Source organism: Dasypus novemcinctus, chromosome 21 (assembly GCF_030445035.2).
Source record: "Dasypus novemcinctus isolate mDasNov1 chromosome 21, mDasNov1.1.hap2, whole genome shotgun sequence".
Lineage (NCBI taxonomy): Eukaryota > Metazoa > Chordata > Mammalia > Cingulata > Dasypodidae > Dasypus > Dasypus novemcinctus.
The window spans coordinates 43898941-43918666 of record NC_080693.1 but is presented as its reverse complement, the minus strand read 5'-3'; the positions used below and the strand labels follow the sequence as shown (position 1 = coordinate 43918666).

Genomic DNA, 19726 nt, shown 5'->3' with positions numbered 1-19726 from the left:
TTGCTCAAAAAGGGTTTTATACCTACTAAAAATTTGCAGGCACTTAAAATGCAAAGATCATAGACCATTAAGAAGCATCACTATTATTCAAACGCATTCAAAAAGTACTCCTAAATTGGTCAACAAATAAGTCTTAGGACATAAATAAAACTGTATTTAGTTCCCAGGGGTTTGTAATCAGACAATTAACACACTATTTAGACTTTTCAAGAGTATTAGTTTTTCAGTCTCTTATCTGGCTTTCATATCCAACCTCTCAGCCTGTTCCTGCAAGCATGCAAGAATCACAAAAATAAGCATTAGCTGTGAAGTCATAGGAAAAGTGTCAACTATATGCATCAGTATTCAAAGGGAGCCATTCTCCCTTACATATATGTTTTGTTTAAAATCTTCAAAAGATTGTATACACTAAGAAGTACTCAGAATATCAACAAAAACAGTTGAAAATTGTTTTTTGTGGTTTTTTTTCCAATTATAGAATGGTACTTGGTTCAAATAACAATTACTTAATTTGTGCTGTATTGAAAACATACAAAACTTATCATCCCATAAATAATGTGTTACATGTGATCTGATTTAAATTTCCATGCCAATTTACATACCATAAAAGGTTAATGGCTACTGAAAAAAACACTTTTTATCTTAGAACTAGGCTTGGTATACAAAAAATTATCTTACACACCCTTATATTTCAATTGTCTTTTTTAAAAACAAGCCATATAAAGGCAGTTCATTCCTTTAAAGAGGGAAACCTGCACTAGAACCAACTAATTCAACTTTATTTTTGACCATCTCATCCTCACCTTATTCCTTTTCCTTCTTGGTCTTGCTCTTTTCTTCCTAGACAACTCTCTCTTTTTAAAATAAGTTTTTATCTTGGAATAAATTTAGATTTACAGAGAAGATGAAAGCACAGTACAGAGTTCTTATATACTTTCACCCAGTTAATTCTCCAAATATTAATTATGTAATCTAATCTAATCTTACATTACCATGACACACCTGTCAAAATTAAGACACTAATATTGGTGCCTTACTATTAATTAAACCACAGACTCTGGATTTCATCAGTTTTTCCACTAATTTTCTTTTTCTGTTCCAGTATCCAATAAAGGATAACACATTGCATTTAGGACAACCTCCTTTTTTCCTACTTCAAGTGCTCCTTTAACCTGGTAATGTATTATCATTTCCAAAATTTTCCTCAGCTCAGCAGCTTTATTATCATCTGCAGTGTTATTCAACCATCTCCCAGTTCCTTTGATTTCTGGGTGATATTCAGAACAAAACAAGAACAAGGTTTAAGAAGGCCTTTCAGTGCTCTAGGATTTTTGAACTTCTTTTGGCCTCTGCTTCAGGGCAAAATAAGGTTTCATAACAAGGCTTGTATACTTTTGCCATGTCTTCAAATTTTCCTTTTTTCTTAGCAGATACAGGGTCTTCTTTATTTTTTTTTATAGCTTACTATTAGCCTTCCATTCTCCTTCAACCAAGATCCAACTGCTGTAGCCCTCTTATTTAGAGTCAGAACTTTCAATCCATTACTGACAAGGTTTACTTATTTCTGCTTTCATACCTTATCTGCTTTCCAACAAACATATGTATGCCCATAGAATCTTTTTACAAAAGATCACAGAGAAAAGACAACCATAATCACTGCACCATTCTATGTTATTTTCTTCTGTTTTTCCACTGTTGATAAAATAACTTCCACAGTATGATGTCATCAAAAGTATAATTTTTAATTATAGCAAATTATTCTACAGGAACCATGTATAATAATTTGCCTGTTACTGGCATTTGGGCTAGCTACAATTTTTCATACTGAAAATGTGAACATTTCAAACTATACTGAAAAGTTCTGAACCTAAAATTTCTTTGTTTTTTCCAATACATTTTCATAAGTGGGATTACTAGATCAAAGAGTAAAGGCCATAATATGCAGTATTAAATAGATATTCTAAAGGCTTCTACCAGACAACAATGCTACCTGTTGACTACAACTGGAATTAACCCAAATTGTGAGTGCTGGAGAAGCTGATGTCCAGTTCAATAACACATTCTCTCTATAGGGTTCTATTTGGAGATCCAGAGAATAATTTCTAGGCTCCATGACATCAATGTAAAATATGTTTCCAAATGGCTAACTGCAAAGTATCAATGCAGGAGTTTGGATTAAATGGGGGGGGGGGGAAGGGGGGGCATTAGAAAGCCAACCAAACAGTAAAGAAAATGTCTAATGTATCAAAAAGTTACTCTCATTATTGCTTTCCTAGGCAAAACACAATCAGTAGTTCCTAAAGTGCCTATGTTTTACCATTACAATTAGAAAGCGTAATGTCCTTGACTCATGTGGTTATTTCAACTTATCATAAGCAGTATATCTACATCTCTAACCCTGGTTCTGCATTCTCCTCATGCTCTCTCCTAAACAGATTACTTAATATTCGTTTTACTTTGTTTTACATACATGACATGCTTTAAGCCTCAAAACAAAATGATAATGAATACAATGATTATCCCCATTTTACAGATGAAGACACTGATGTTTAGAAAGGATTTGTAACTTGTCCAGAGCAAGTAAGATGTACAGCTGGAAAATAAAGCCAGATCTAACACCAAAGTCTGTGCTGTTAATCACTAAGCTACCCAAAGCCTGATGGGCAAAATGTAAATTCAAAACAATTCCTCTTACAAGTAAGCACCTACTGTGATCCCATTGCCCCCATATTCTCAATCTATCAACCCTGGATTAAGTTTTATTCTGCTGTGCCACAATTCAAGTAGCATCTTTTATGTGACCTTCTTTGATGTCCCCCTACTGAGTTAATTTTCTTTCCTATATACTACCACAGCACTATGTTTATACCTTTATTATGGAACTTATATTTGAGCATATATCCAGCCCACTAGCTGTTTTCATAAAGAAAGTTTTATTGTGATACAGCAAGTTGAAAGTTGCAAGATACTGATGAACTGCGAAACTTAAAATATTTATTATCTGGTCCTTTACAGAAAGATTAGCAACCCCTGTACTAGACAATGAAGACTTAAAGATAGGCAGAGCGTATCCCCTAAACTTAGCACAATGCCTGACTCATAGTGGGTGCACAAATAAATGTCTGTTGCCTGATCTTCTGCTTTCTGTCCACAGCAACTACCAAATGACTTGCATTCAGGGGACAGATAATATAAATTTGTTGATGGAAAGCTTTAATTCTTAGATAGATGCCTACAACTTCCTATCTATAGTTAACTCTGATCAAAATCTTCACGGCCATTTCCATAGATTAATAGCTTATTACCCCTTCAAATGCATAATATTCATGAAAACTAATCATCTAGTTTCCAGTATTTACCCTATCAGTTTTAGCAGCCCCCAATTTCCCACCTAACATAATTAATAATTTAGTATTTTTGTTCCTGTTGCAAGCTCTCCACCAATTCCACAGCCTCTACCCTCTGGCCAATGAGAAATCCTCCCTGCACAGGGTTATGAACAGCACAAAAGGTGCCTTTGTGAAATTTGATAAAGAGGCCCTCTAGGGGCAGGCCAATTATAAACAAAAAGCAAAAAGCAAAACAAAACTCTTCCTTGGACCTGCAACATGCAACTTCACACCAGAATTGGAAGTTTAAGAGGGGAGCAGTTTGCAGAGGCACAAAGTGAATTGGAGTTCAGCTTCCGAATGCTTTCTAAGCCTAGTATTCTTTTTGTGTAGAATACAACATGCTAGGAGCAGAGGTGGCTCAAGCGCATCCCTCCTACAGGGTAGGCCCCAGGTTCAGTTCCTGGTGACTCCTAAAAAAAAAACAAAACAAGCATTCACTGAGCACAAACAACAAGGGGGGAGGGGAAACAAATAAAAATAAATCATTAATACAATATGCTCTACCTCCACAGAAGTCCTGTTGCTTACCATGTCTAGCAAGCTCCCTTCATCATCACATACCCAACTTTTCTATTCATTTCAACTAATGATACTTTTAACATTCCTCGGACCCTGACTCTTTCCCTTGTTTCTTTGCTCTGCATTCCCCTAATAATTAAATATTCAGTCTGTACTACCCTCTATAACATTTACTGACATGCTGCCATTAATTACTTCTGGTTGTTTCAAGCATTTTGACTTCCATCTTAACTAAATTCCTTGAGAAAGGAAATCATTTCTTTTTCCTTTATGCCCCACAAATGTTGTCATCATGGTCTACCTATTTTCATTTCCACATACACAAAACTTTTTATATATAAGATACATACACACATACAATTTTGACTGATTTAAAGTTAAGAAATTAAATTCCAAAATATATCAGCCCTAATTTCCACAATCAGTAAAGACTCTACACAGAAATCTCCATACTGGAAAAATTAAGTAAAAATATTTGTGTTTGCACAAAGAGACTGTCCAATATGAAAACATACTAGATTTGTGCTGAGATACATACTATCTAGTTAATGAAAGGCAAAGTTTATATACCTTTCTCACAGCAAATAGCCAACAGTCATCTAGGATAAGAAAAAGAAAGATTTTTGAAAACAGACCTGAACCAGAGAGTCCCAAGTCCTATCTCACCTTAATTGCTCTGGGGAGAGCAAGTCCTGAGCACTTGCCACTATCAACACAAAACTAAGGCACATTTGCACAATAACAGGTATAGTTACACCCAACCAAGGCTCAGCAAGATAAAATATAAAAGCCTTTCTGAATCTGAATATACTAATGTCAAGTTAAGAAACACATTTCAGAGCTTCCCTAGCCAAAGGAAAAACACTCATTTCTAAACCACATGTTAACACTTACCTGGGGCACAACATCCTGCAGAAAAGTCACAACACTTTCCATGTAGGACTGCTCTCTGGAAAAGGGTGAAATGGAGAAAAATTTATCATGACTCCTTAAGAAAAAAAGGAACATGTAAAACATCAGACATAATGCATGAAGTCATTTATACAATAAAGCAAGATGATAAAGGCCAACCTTCATCATCTGATAATCCTGATTATCAGTTTTGAGTCTGTGTGTATGTTAGAAAATGCAAATGAGCTTTTAACCTTTTTAAACACCTCTTCTTAAAAGTCATGCTCTCCTATTTCTCCTATTTATTTCTTTTTGGTAATGACAAATACATTTTTTTTAAAAGCCTGGTTTTTCTCAATAAATCTATTAAATTTTTTCATTAACTATTTTTGTTTTTTAAGATTTATTTATTTATTCCCTCCCACCCCCATCATTGTCTGCCCTTGCTATCTGCTCCCTGTGTCAGTTCCTTACTTCTTGTCTTCTTTTTAGTAGGCACTCAGGATCTCCCATGTGGGAGAGAGGTACCCAATGACTTGAGCCACCTCTGCTGCCTATTTTTTTTATTAGAGAAGTTTCAAGCTTACAAAACAATCATGCATAATGTTCAAAATTCTCATATATCATCCCTCCACCAATACTTTGCATTGTTATGGAACATTTGTTACAGATTATGAAAGAACATCATCAAAATATTACTACTATGATCTACAGCTTACATTTGGTATATTTTTTCCATACACCTCCCTATTATTAACACCACACATTAGTACTGTACATGTGTTATAGTTCATGAGCAAACACCCTCATATTTTTATTGTTAACCATAGTCCTTCACCCACCACATGGCTCACTGTATTATACAGTTTCATGACTTGTACAATCCATCCAAAGTGTACACTCGGTACACTTCTTGAGTTTTTAAATTGCTTCATATCTGATCAAGTTGAGATTTTTAAGAACCTCATTTTTATATATGGTAAAAATTTACAACTTGATTTTTTCAAAAAAGTCAACAAATTGCAAGCACCTGGTAATAAAGGTCTTAAAATTTTTTTTTAAATCATGCTTTCCTAATTTGGCAGAGATAACTTCTAATTCATATTTGCAGGAGCGATGGTAGAAGACCTGGCTAAGGCAGGACCTTTTTCTTGATTCACAGCAGAAGAATGTCCTAGTTAAAGCAAGAAAACTGTTGCTGATGACTCAGTTTTTGGTGACCTTCTCTTTAAATTGGTTATGAACCTAGTCCATTTCTTATATGTAGCAAAATGAACTTATATTTTGCTGCAGATGTAGGCATTCAAATTAGTTACTAAAAAATTAAAATGCCTCAGAGACTTACAAATTGATTAGACCTACCTCTCCAACTTCATTTTATGCCACCCTCCTAACTTACTCTTCTGTCATAGGCATATGGCAACTTCAGTTCCTGGCATACACCAGTTTTTCTATGAATCAAGACCAATCAGTTTTCTTTCTGCATGGATTGGCCCTTTCCATACTCTTCCTTCCAGATCTCTAGCTTAAATGTTACCTCCTCAGAGAGGCCTTCCCTGACAGCTTTCAGTATACTCTCCCTTGTCATTCTCTATCATAGCATGCTATGCACTGATCACAGCCTGTAATTATTTTACTTGTTAACTTATATACTTATTGACTGTTTCCCCCATTACAATGTAAGCTCCATTACAGGAGGGAACCCATCTCTCATCTTTATCTCGTATCTCCAGCATCCATAAGTTAGTACTTAGGCATGTAATAGATGCTCAAGAATTATGTGTTAAAGAACACTGAACAAAGAAAAAAATAAAAACAAATAAAAAGAACACTGAATGGGAGTACATGTAGCACAAATGGATGAGCACCTGCTTCCCATGTACGAGGTCCTGGATTCAATCCCCAGTACCTCCTCAAAAAAAAAAACAAAACACTGAATGAATGGTCAGGAAAATACTAATATTTTGTACTGCATAACAATAAGCAATTCATTTTGAATACCATATGGAAAGGTAGCATAGAACAGTGGCTAAGAGCAAACTCTCTAAAGACAAAATGCCTAGGTTTGATACTGGCTCCATTGCTTGGCTGCACCTAGGACAACTTACATAATTTCTCTGTTTTAGTTTTCTCATCTGTAAAATGAAGATTAAAAATACTACCTAACTGATACCTACTAAAATGCCTAACTGGTTGCACAGTTAGCAAAGAAATATAGCCCTCGGAAATGCAGTAGGAAAAATAAAGTATTATTATGGTAAAACACAATGTTACACATACCCTTTGTTAGTCCAAAAACACAATCCTTATGTAACATGTTAAAGGCCCCAAGGGAAAAAATCCAAAGTACCATAATTAACCTAAGACATTTTTAAAAAGCATAAAACAAGTTTGACCTCCTTGGTCAGGTATTCAGGGGTCTCCATTGTTGACCCCAACCTACCTTAAATAGGCTGACTTCCCTAAATCAGGACTTCATTTTATGAAAATAGCTTGCCTCTTCTACCTCTGCTTATTCCATTCCCTTTGTCTAAAATGTATCCTTGATTCTAAATGCTCAAATTCTATTCAGCCTTTCAAGGTACACTACAAATGTTACCTTCTGATCACCCTTTACTCCCTCTAAATTCTCATGCTGTTTTGCTGGCATCTTTTTACCAATTACAAAGCTTTTGTTTTCAAGTGTACATATCTGAAAGCCACATGAGATTCTAAATTCCTAGAAAGACGTTGACATTCTTGGCCAAAGAATTACTTAAAAAAAAGAAACGTATTCTCTATGGCACTGACTTTCAAGTTTTCTAACTTTCTGAGACCTAGAATAAGAAATGTATTTTATGTCATGATCTTGTAAACATATACATACATATAAATATAGCTGCATGTGAGTCACAAAACAACACTAACTCCCAACTATATTTTCTACTATATTCTATTTCATTTTTTTTAATACTGGTCCTGATCCACTAAACTGATTTAATTACCCACTGATTTGTTAAATCTAGAGTTTGAAACAAGGTGTTCTTAAGGATTTAGCATACATATAATGCCTTTCACATACAGCATGAACGTGATGAATACATTTATTTGTATTTCCAATTATTTGGCTTTGGCAATGATATTTACTCATTTTGTAAAGGCAAAATTTAAAAGAACCTATAAAATTAATCAGTGTTCAGAAAGGAAACCTGAATATGATTTACTATTCTGAGCACTCTGTTCTTCAGTAACTGGATTTATTTGAAATATGCTTACGTGACAGCCTGAGGGCGAACCACAACTCCCCCAGTACAACGACTGGGTCTTCTAGGGGAATCTGTAGCCATAGCTTCATTCACAAAACCTGTTACCAGAAGACAAAAATAAAGAAAATAGATCACTGGGGAAGTGGGAGTGGGGAGGTTTATGGATACTCACTAAAGATTCTTTATCAAAAAGTGCCTAAAATGTGCCCAGCAATTCCCAATATACCAGAAAGGAATGAAAAGAAGTAGATAAAATTTTCTGATCACACTTTACTCCCTCCTTGAAATTTTCTTTCAAGCAATCCTAAGGCTTAAAATATATATATATATACACACACACACATCTATACAACATACATATATATTTATATATATATATATACATGACCAGGCCTCAGAAGTTCAAAACCATTTAACATTATTGCTGGTCCCTTTGGTCTGTTGTTAACATTAATCAGAAAGGTAAAAGGACCAGAAACAGTGAGCAGTGTAGCACAGAATCATTTTGAAATTATGTGTGCTGCCTTTGTGAGCCAAAATTAAAGAACTGGTACAATATTTCAAGAACAAATGGTATGATGAGTTAAAACCGCTCTGCTTTCCATCAAAATATGCTGGGAATGGATGTGTAAGACTGCATGTAATGAAAATTTTTAATCCCCTCCTATGGTAACCCAATCACCAGAGTCTAAATAAAGTAATAAATACTTCTACTAGCAGTCCCTTATCCTTTCCCATTACATCACTAAATCCTGATCGCGAAATGTCTAATGAGTATCTGAATCAACGAGTGGATTTTTTAGAGTATGGAGAGTCAACTTAAGACTGAAAGAGTTCTGAAAGCATTAAAGATCTGAGGTTGAGGAACGCTCACAGTCTGGAACTCATCCTGAAAGACCCTAAAACCATCACTGCTAAGAAGGTAACATTCTACCACCTTATCCAAAAACTCCCAAACACGTTAATCCCACCTCCTACAACCAAAACAACCATTGCTGTAACTAACCCAACTACACCTTCATCAGTGGGTAAATTTACCAGCTTCTCAGCCCTCCCATTTCCATTCCATTCCTTCACTCCACAACTAGTCTCCCAAACCCTGTCCTTTAAGGGCGTTATCTTTCGAGGACGACCCCCGCCACCCCCTCAGGCCCCACTCTCCTGAAAGACACTAGCACAGCGCAACCCACATAACCTCCACAACGAGCCACCGCTGCCCCCGGCCGCCCTCTGGCCCCCTGCCCTCCCCCCTATTCCAATCTCGATACCTTTCCCCCTTCGAATTCCTGCCTGCTAAACCCTCTTCCTTCAGCCTTCCTGTCCCTCATCCTTCCCAAACCTCCCCCAACGCCAAAGCCCCGCCAGTCCTCTCACCGGCCGCCCCGCCGGTAAACGCTTTCCTCCAGCTCAAGGCTCGCTGTTTGGAGTCCCCCCTCGTGATTGACGGCTTCCACTTCCTACCTCGCCTCAGCGGAACTACCTTTCCGGCCAATCACAGAAGGAAACTGGCTACGGCCGGGCCCAGCCCTTAGAGGTCAGCTTCTCCAACCAGCAAGTAGAAAAGAGGCGGACCCGCCTCCTGAAATTATCCAATCCAATAGGGCTTGGGAGAAAGCACAACAATATCTAAGTTCGGGTGAAACCCTGGTGTCAGGTTCGGCTGTGAACGCAGGCAAGTGGGAAGGAGTTAAGAGTATGCTTGTTTTCTTCACAGACAGCACCTCTGTAGCTTTCTCAAAAAAGAACATGCCCCGGACTCCTGTTCACCTCAGGTTGGGAACAGGAGGAGGATTGGAACTAGTCTGTTTACATCGAGTTCTCGCGATAACTGATTTGACGCGCAAAACACGTGGACATGGCAGCTGCCAATCACTATTAGCTAGGCACCCACCCACCCCGAACCTGCCTTCTGCCCGGCCTTTATCGACGTGTTTACGTTCCGCGAGCTTAGACTGGCTTGAGGCTGCTGGCAGCCGTTTAGCCTAGGAGCGGTTGATGTGAGTTTTGAGCGCGGCGGGTAATCCTATCAATTTGTGCTTGGTTTGTAGACCGCGCCTTACTCCTTCCTTACCTCAGTTTCCATCTCCCTCATCTTTAGAGGCTCGAGGTCTCGCGGGTGTCGTTCCGTCTGAGCTACGTTTCTTTTATAAGGATAATAATATTCATTGATTTATTGATTGCCCAGCACAGGCCTAAGCACTTCGTATACATTATCACGTTTAATTCTCAGCAGTTCTATAAAGATGTGGCTTATTTATAGGCATGGTGTTTGTGACAAATTGGCTGATAGAGCAGTAAAAGTAAAAAAGATCCTAGTACAGTGGAAGAGGGAATTGTTTAGTATCGTGATCATATTTACATTTTTTAAAGTTCATGCCAGCAATTATTCAGAGAATAATCTTTGTCTTTTTTTTAGAGAATAATGTTTTGAGGGGGCAGAGGAGTAGGTGGGAAATGAGGCCTAGAATTTGGCCTAAAATTGAAGCAGTAGAGGTGATGAAAAGTCGATTTCAGAATATATTTGAAAGTGAGAATTGAAAGGACTTGGTGGTTTGTGTATGGGGTGGAGGAAAAGGTAGGAACAGAGAATGGTGCCTGTATTTTGGACTTGACCAACAGAATGGTAGCATTTACAGAAAAGAAACACTAGTGGAGTTATCAATTTTTTTAGGAGTATGGGGATGTATTTCTGTGCTCCTCTCACATCCTTTGTAAAATATAGAAAGAATATTTTGGGGGAGCGCCTATTTCCCATGTCCTGAGTTCAATCCCTGGTACCTCCTAAAAACAAAAACAAAAATTTTTAAAAATGACAAATAGGAAGTGCTTAATAGCTGCTGGGTCCCTTAACCTACCCCTTGCCCAGTTTTGGATTCTAGCCAAGGGCCCAGCAGGGCCAAGCCTGGGAAGTGTAGGGCTTGATCATATACCAGGAAAGGTCGCGTCTCCTGAACTACCAACCAGGTTCTAATTACTCCATTTTCTTTTTCACACAGATGGTGTGAGATTCTGGCATGAGCCTTCAGACAGGGATAAAATAAAACATAGTAATCATATATTTAAATAGAAGTAACTTGTGTGTGTAGTCCATATTGCCAGCTCATGAGTCACTTCAAAGTATTAGGTTGGTGCAAAAAGAATTGCGGTTTTGGACCGTGATTTTTAAATCCTTATAACTAGGCTCAAACACATCTTTATTAATCAACTTAGGAACCATTACAATCATCACATTTTTTGCCGATAAGAAATAAGTTTATTTATTCCTGTAGCAGAAAAATCCATGCTTTGGGATTTGACAAACTCTTGGAAAGCATTTTCTGCATCCTGCTGGTTGTGGAAGAGTTTTCCCTGCAAAAAAAGTTGTCAAGATGCTTGAAGAAATGGTAGTTGATTAGTGAGAAGTCAGGTGAACATGGCAGATGAGGCAAAACTTTGTAGCCCAATTCGTTCAACATTTGAAGCATTGGTTGTGCGACGTGTGGTTGGGCATTGTCCTGGAGAAGAATTGGGCCCTTTCTGTTGACCAGTGCCAGCTGCAGGCGTTGCAGTTTTTGGTGCATCTCATCAATTTGCTGAGCATACTTCTCAGATGTAATGGTTTCGCCGGGATTCAGAAAGCTGTAGTATCAGACCGCAGCAGACCACCAAACAGTGACCATGACTTTTTTTTTTTAAACAGGGGAAGGCACGAACACAGTTCCCCACTACCACAAATTACGCAGTCAAGTTTCCCGCGTTTGGGGAAATCACAGGGGTTTGGCACACTGGAGTGCAATGGATGAGCCTCACCCTGAGAAAACCACCTTTGTGATCATGGTATCTCCTCTGCCAGATAACTATACCATGACCTTTTTTTGGTGCAAGTTAGCCTTTGGGAAGTGGCTTTGGAGCTTCTTCTCAGTCCAGCCACTGTGACCTGGTCGTTCCCGGTTGTTGTGTAAAATCCACTTTTCATCACATGTCACAATCTGATGGAGAAATGGTTCATTGTTGCATAGAATAAGAGAAGACAACACTTCAAAACGACAATTTTTAAAATTTTTGATCAGCTCATGAGGCACCCACTTATCAAGCTTTTTCATCTTTCCCATTTGCTTCAAATGCCAAATGAACATAGAATGGTCGAAGTTGAGTTCTTTGGCAACTTCTCCTGTAGTTGTAAGAGGATCAGCTTTGATGATTGCTCTCAATTGGTTGCTGTTAACTTCTGATGGCCAGACACTCCTCATCTTCAAGGCTCTCATCTCCTTTGCAAAACTTCTTGAACCACCACTGTACTGTATGTTCATTAACAGTTCATGGCCAAATGTATTGTTGATGTTGCAACTTGTCTCCACTACTTTATGACCTATTTTGAACTCAAATAGTAAGAAAATTGCTCAGATTTGCTTTTTGTCTAACATCACTTCCATAGTCTAAAATAAATAGAAAATAAACAGCAATAAGTCATTAGCAAAAAACAAAGCAAGAAATACACATTAAAATGATGTATAATGCACATTAAAATGATGTATAACATAACTACATTTATTTAAGAATGTATTCCAGTATCAAATGGCAGATTTCAACAATGCAAAACCACAATTACTTTTGCACCAATCTAATATTGAGACGTGGAGACACTCTTAAGGATTAAAACAATTTGTTATCGCTTCTCGGCCTTTTGGCTAAGATCAAGTGTAAAACAATTTGTTGCAAACAGGATGAAGCTGTTAAAGGCTCTTCTGATTGAGCAACCCCAATAAGAAACTCCTTTTCAATGTAAAGTAGTGCATTCATGACCAGAGTACTTTACTTTGTTCTTCCAGTTGCTACCATGTCCTTTTATAATATATAATTATAGTCACTAATGACAAAGATGGTCTGTCCTTTGACCTTGCATATCAAAAACAAAAGTCTCCAGAGAAGAATCAGGGATCTATCTATATGCAAACCAAATTTCAAGGTCAGTTTGTACCTGGTGTGTTTTTGTTTTGGTAGCATTCTTTTTTTAGCCTCAAGCAAATTACTGCATCACTTACCTGACTACCAAATAACACTTGGGCCATGTGATTTCATCAGTGTTTAATGTTTTCACAAAGAAATGTAATTAACATTAATAGTTGAATCTTCAGTGAACTAAAAAAAAAATCAGGAAAAAATTGTCACATTTCTCTAAAATCCTCCAATTGTGAGATGAAAAGTATATTAATAATAACTATATAGACTTACCTAGATGCGTTCAAGGTTGAAATTTTTTAACACTACCTTTTGTAGTAATCTACTAAAAAATGAAAGTTCAAAACATTTTCACAATAGCAAAACCAACATACTTCAAGGTGATATCGCCTCATATCTATTTATAGGCATGCCTTGGAGATATTGAGGGCTCTGTTCTAGACTACCACAATAAAAAGAATATCTCAATAAGCAAGTCACTTGAATTTTTTAGTATTGATAGCTGGAAAATGTGCTTACTAAAAATTTCTTCACTTAAAGCAGCTCTGAAAATTTTGATACACTAGTTGAGCTGGTTTTCTATTAATCTAATTTTAGAAGTTTACTCTTTGCACTTAGTTCCCTGACCTTCTCAGTTTTGCTTACAGGAGTAAGGTAACATCTCAAAGCAAAACGAGACAGAATGGTGTCAGGAGCACCTTATGACCCAGTAAATCTGTAACTTTTTTCTCACAGATAAAAAACGTTTTTTTTCTCTCTCTCTCTTTTTTTTTTTTTAAGATATTTAGATTGCATAAATGTTAAATAAAAAATATAGGGAGGGAAGCCGATGTGGCTAAGTGACTGGGCTCCCATCTACCATATGGGAGGCCCTGTGTTCAATTCCTGGGGATTCCTGGTGAAGGCAAGCTAGCCCGCACCGCAAAGAGCTGGTGGCCCGTGCCACAGAGAGCTGGCTCAGCAAGATGACACAACAAAGGGAGATGCACAGGAGAGACAGTGAGAGACACAGCAGACCAGGAAGCTGAAGTGGCTTAAGCAATTAAGTGCCCCTCTCTCACATCTGACGTCCCGGTGCCTCCTAAAGAGAAAGATGAGAAGAAAAGACAGATACGAAAAGAACACACAGCAAATGGACCCAGAAAGCAGACAGCAAGCTCAAACAACAATGAGGGAATGGAAAATTTTTTAGAAATATATATATATATATATATATATATATATATGGTAATCCCATATGTCCTGATCCCCACACTGTCCACATTTGCCCCCATTAGCAACATCGTTCATTAGTGTGGTAGATTCATTGCAATTGATTAACACATTTTGGAGCATTGCAACTATAAGCATAAATTATAGTTTACATTATAGTTTATTCTCTCCTACACAATTCTGTCGGTTATGGCAAGATATATAATGGCCTGTATCCGCCATTACAATGTCATTGAGGACAATTCCCAAGTCCCAAAAATGACCCTGTGCTACACTTGTTTTCCCTCTCTCTGACCTCAGAACCTCCAGTGCCCACTTGCCTCCACATCAATGATATAAGTTCTTCCATTGCTAGAATCACAATAAGTCTATAGTAGAATACCAGTAAGTCCACTCTAGTCCATAGTTCATTCCCCAGTCCTGAGGATTCTGGGATGGTGATGCCCACTCCACCTCTCATTGAGAGGGGGCTTCAATCCCATATGGCTGATGGATGGGACTCTTGGTTCCTTGGTATGGTGGTTGTCCATCATCACCTCCTTGTTAGTTGTCCTGGGTGAGTCCACTGAACTGGAGAGTAGGTATTGCAACTCCATTGAGGCTCAGGGAGATTTAAAAAAAAACTTTATATTCTATAGTGGTGGTCTGGGAAAGGAGCCAGGAAGACCTTGCACCCACCCAACAATATCTAAACTGTGGTGAATTAGCTGCTGAAAACAAAAAGTTGAACATGCTTGAGACACACAAGACTGAGAAACTGCAAGTACCCTCCTCACAAGGCCCCTGATATCACTTGTTTTTCTTCTCCCCTACCCCTCTCCTTTTGCCTATAAAAACCCTAGCTCCCATTCTCACTTTGAACTGGTTTTGGGAAGATTCCTCCAATTCCTTGCTTATGTACTTGCAATAAATCACTTTCTTACTGTGGGACATGCTTCTCCTTTGTGGCACCAGATCTGGTGGGCCCTTCTATTGGAAATAGCCATGCTTATGATAACAGTATCCAGTGTGAAATATCATTATGTCTTTAATAAATGCATATCTTAATTTAGAAATCATTCATTGCTCAAAGAAGTTAACCATCATCTGAGCCTTTAACAACTGCAATCTTTTTTTCTTGTAAGGGATCTGGCCTCGATTTTGAAGGCTGATAACTGATCAGGGTAGTGATTGTTGAAGGCTGAGGTGGCTGTAGCAATTTCTTAAAATAAGACAACAATGGAAGTTTGCCACATCCATAGACCCTTCCTTTTAGGAAAGGTTTCTCTGTAGCTTGCAGTACTATTTGATAGCACTTTACCCACAGGAGAACTTCTTTCAAAATTGGAGTCAATCCTATCAATCCCTGCCACTGCTTTATCAACTAAGTTTATGAAATATTCTAAATCCTATATTTTCATTTCAACAATCTTTATAGAATCTTCACAGGGAGTAGATCTCACCTCAAGAATCCACTTTTTTTGCTCATCCATAAGAAATGACTCTTCATTTAATTATGGGATTGCAGCAATTCAGTCACATTTTAAGGCTCCACTTCTAATCCTAGTTCCACCTCATCTACAATTACTTACTCCACTGAAGTCTTGAACCGCTTAAAGTCATCTGTTAGGGTTGGAATGACCTCTTTCCAAACTTAAATCAATGTTGGTATTTTGATCTCCTCACATAAATCATGAATGTTCTTAATGGCATCCAGAATGGTGAATCGTTTCCCAGAAGGTTTTCAATTTACTTTGACCAGATCCATCAGAGAAATCACTATGACATCTAGAATGGTGAATCCTTTCTAGAAGGCTTTCGATTTACTTGACCCAGTCCATCAGAGAAATCACTATCTATGGCAGCTATAGACTAACAAAATATATTTCTCAGAACATTAGAAAGTTGAAATTACTCCTTGATTCATGGACTACACATTGGATGGTGTGCTAGCAGGCATGAAAATGACATTAATCTTGTACTTCCCCATCACAGCTCTTAGGTGACCAGGTGTATTGTCAGTTAGCAGTAGTATTTTGAAAGGAATCTTTTTTTTTTCTGAGCAGTGGGTTCCAACAGTCGGCTTCAAATATTCAGTAAACCATGTTATAAATAGATGTGCTGTCATCCAGGCTTCGTTGTTCTATGTATAGAATACAGGCAGAGAATATTTAGCATAATTCTTAAGGGCTGTAGGATTTTCAAAGTGGTAACTGAACATTGGCTTCAACTTATGTCACCAGGTGCATTAGCTCCTAACAAGAGAGTCAGCCTCTCCACTGAAGATTTTTTTTCTCCTTTGAAGCTTTGAAGCCAGGCATTGACTTCTCTCTAGCTATGAAAGTGCTAGGTGGCATCTTCTTCCAATAGAAGGCTGTTTTGTCTGAAAATCTGTTGTTTAATTTAGCCACCTTCATCAATTATCTTAGCTGTATCTTCTGGATAACTTGCTGCAGCTTCTACATCAGCACTTGCTGCTTCCCCTTGTGCTTTTATGTTTTGGAGATGACTTCTTTCCTTAAACCTCATAAATAACTTCTGCTAGCTTCAAACTTTTCTTCTGCAGCTTCCTCACCTCTCTCAGCCTTAAAAAAATTTAAGGAAGTTAGGGCCATGCTCTGGATTAGGTTTTGGCTTAAGGGAAAGTTTTAGTTGGTTTGATCTTCTATCCAGACCATTAAAACTTCCTCCATATGAGCAATAGGCTATTTCACTTACCATTTGTGTGTTCACTGGAGTAGCGATTTTAATTTCCTTCAAGAACTTTTCCTTTGCATTCACAACTTGGCTAACTGTATGGCACAAAAAGCCTAGCTTTCAGCCTGTCTTGGCTTTCCACGTCTTCCTCACTAAGTTTCATCATTTCTAACCCTTGATTTAAAGTGAGAGACATCCAACTCTCCCTTTATTAATTGGCCTAACTTCAATATTGTGCCTGAAAGAATAGGGAGGCCTGAGGAGAGGGAGAGAGACAGGGGAACAGCCCGTTGATGTAGCAGTCAGAACATACACAACGTTTACTGGTAATCAGTGTAAGAGATATAATAATTTTTAAAAAATAGAAATATTGTGAGAATTACCAAAATGTGACATAGATACAAAGTAAGCATATGTTGTTGGAAAAATGGCACCAACAGACTTGCTCGACACAGGGATGCCACAAAACTTCAATCTGTAAAACACAGTATCTGTGAAGCACAATAAAGCAAAGTGTAGTAAAACAAAGTATACCTGTAATTACAATATTGTCTGCCTTTTTTCTGTCCTACAAGATACTAACTAGATAGCTGCGGTTTCTAAAATAGTATTTTCCTATCATTTCCATTCAGATTTCTAAGTCTTTGTCATTGTCCTGTCAACCTAACCCACAACTGTCTGAAGTCCATTCTGCTCATTACCACTTCCAGGCCAAAGTAGTCCAGCAAACATCCTGAAAACATGGCGATTATTTTCTTTTAGTTTTTCACTCTTTTGAAATTAACTAGTATCTATAAAGTAGCCATATAATTTATCATCCTAACCCTAACAACATTGTGGAACGAGACTCTATTAATAACCGCCCCGCCCCCTCCCCCCCCCCCCGCCGGAGATGGCTCCCTCATCTGTCTGCTCCTTGTTTCTGCTCACTGTGCTCTTGCTGTGTCTGCTCGTTGTTTGCTTACTGTGTCTGGTTGTTTTCTTTAGGAAGCACCAGGAACTGAACCTGGGAACCTCCCATGTGGGAGGCAGGCACCCAACCACTTGAGCCACATTGTTGTGTCTGCTAGTTGCATCAGCTCATTGCAACTGCTCATCTTCTTTAGGAGGTATGGGGAACTGAATCTGGGACCTCCCATGTGGGAGGCAGATGCCCAACCACTTCAGCCACATCCACTCATCTCTATTAATAGTTATATTGAAAAACAAAACAAAACAACAGGGTAAAACAGAAGTGTCCCAGGCCCACCGTGAGGTATGGTCACCCTTTATTTATGAAACATTAGTACTACTTTACAACTGCTTTGTAGTTATTATATAATTCTGTTGTCTCTCTAGATAAAATATAAGCTGCTTAACAAAAAGGATTGTTTCTGGGAAGCGGACTTGGCCCAGTGGTTAGGGCGTCCATCTACCACATGGGAGGTCTGCGGTTCAAACCCTGAGCCTCCTTGACCTGTGTGGAGCTGGCCCATGTGCAGTGCTGATGCGCACATGGAATGCCGTGCCACACAGGGGTGTCCCTGCACAGGGGAACCCCGCGCGCAAGGAGTGCGCACCGTAAGGAGGGCCGCCCAGCGCGAAAGAAAGTGCAGCCTGCCCAGGAATAGCACCGCACACACGGAGAGCTGACACAACAAGATGACGCAACAAAATGAAACACAGATTCCCGTGCCGCTGACAACAACAAAAACGGACAAAGACGATGCAGCAAATAGACAAAGAGAACAGCAAATAGACACAGAGAACAGACAACCGGGGTGGGGGGAGGAGGAAGGGGAGAGAAATAAATAAATCTTAAAAAAAAAAAAAAGAAACACAGATTCCCGTGACGCTGACAACAGAAATGGACAAAGAACACGCAGCAAATAGACAGAGAACAGACAACTGGGGGTGAGGAAGGGGAGAGAAATTAAAAAAATAAAAAATAATAAAAAGATATTACCCAAATAAATTATTTTTTTAAAAAAAGATTGTTTTCTATTCTCCATAATCCTCTACTCACTAACTGGAATATTTACATTTCTGAACCCCAAAAATTTATCCTGGTATCTGGAACTGGTATTTATAATTTATGATAGCAGAAAATAAAACTGACAAGGACCAAAAATTAGTTGTTAATTGTTTGAATGGTACCCAGGGCATAATTTGCCTTTCATCACAATGGATAAAAACTGATTTAAACTTTGAGAAAATAGAATCTATACTAACAGTTTTGAGAAGCTAAAAATTTATTAAAATTGTATTTGCTAACATTTCTTGAGCTCTTATGTCAGGCACTGTATTGTTATATTTTACAGATGAGAAAAGAGATACAAAGATGTTAAAATTAAACTCTTTGGCCCTACATACAGAGTGGTGGAAGTGTGTGGTACCTAAAACCCCAGCTTTCTGGGCAGAGGACTAAAAGGGAAGACCAGGTAAGGGAAAAGTACCAGGCAGATTGCAGAGAGGGAGGAGCTCAGGAAAGTGATCCCATAGAGAACTTTAAGCTTGGATCTGATCCTTATCAGCACATCAATGACTAAGAACTGAACTAGCAGAAAGAACACTCCCCAAATCTCAGGCGAGCCACTGGGTAGAGTCATGAAGGGCAGATCAGAATAGTACAGCAGAGGCTTTGAAAACTGAACAGACATTGGAACCAGTCCACAGAAGTCTTAGAACTTGCAGCATCAACCTAAACAGTGTGATTACCTATTAATACAAAAGTATCAGTGTTCTAGAGTTAAGCAAGATCTAGATTGTCATAAAATATTCAAAATTTCTAGGATGCAACCCAAAATAAAATGGTATACTATAAACCAGGAAAATCTCAATTCACATAGAAAAAAAAAAAATCAACAGATGCCA

At 38.2% G+C, this 19726-nt stretch overlaps 1 protein-coding gene, 1 long non-coding RNA gene and 1 other non-coding gene across 14 annotated transcripts in view; 1 reads left to right on the top strand and 2 right to left on the bottom strand.

Moving 5' to 3' along the window:
• BCAS3 (BCAS3 microtubule associated cell migration factor) overlaps window positions 1-9530 on the bottom strand; it is a 586860-nt gene extending 577330 nt beyond the window's left edge. For 6 of the 12 annotated variants that reach the window (XM_071210524.1, XM_071210523.1, XM_071210526.1 and 3 more), the window contains exons 1-3: window positions 9316-9441; window positions 8058-8145; window positions 4806-4860 (exon numbers count right to left, since the gene is read on the bottom strand). In XM_071210524.1, coding sequence (XP_071066625.1) covers window positions 4806-4860; window positions 8058-8128 — 126 coding nt within the window. In that variant the 5' untranslated portion in view covers window positions 8129-8145; window positions 9316-9441. Of the gene's footprint in view, window positions 1-4481; window positions 4511-4805; window positions 4861-8057; window positions 8146-9315 lie in introns of all 12 variants that reach the window. The other 6 variants (XM_071210530.1, XM_071210532.1, XM_071210535.1 and 3 more) reach the window with 5 other exon arrangements.
• Window positions 9531-9933: 403 nt separating this feature from the next.
• On the top strand, window positions 9934-18821 carry LOC131275022 (uncharacterized). Its single transcript, XR_009182408.2, has 2 exons — window positions 9934-10044; window positions 18212-18821. It is a non-coding gene; the product is annotated as an uncharacterized lncRNA (long non-coding RNA).
• On the bottom strand, window positions 11724-11887 carry LOC111762274 (U1 spliceosomal RNA). Its single transcript, XR_002795433.1, has one exon. It is a non-coding gene; the product is annotated as a U1 spliceosomal RNA (small nuclear RNA).
• Window positions 18822-19726: the final 905 nt, after the last annotated feature.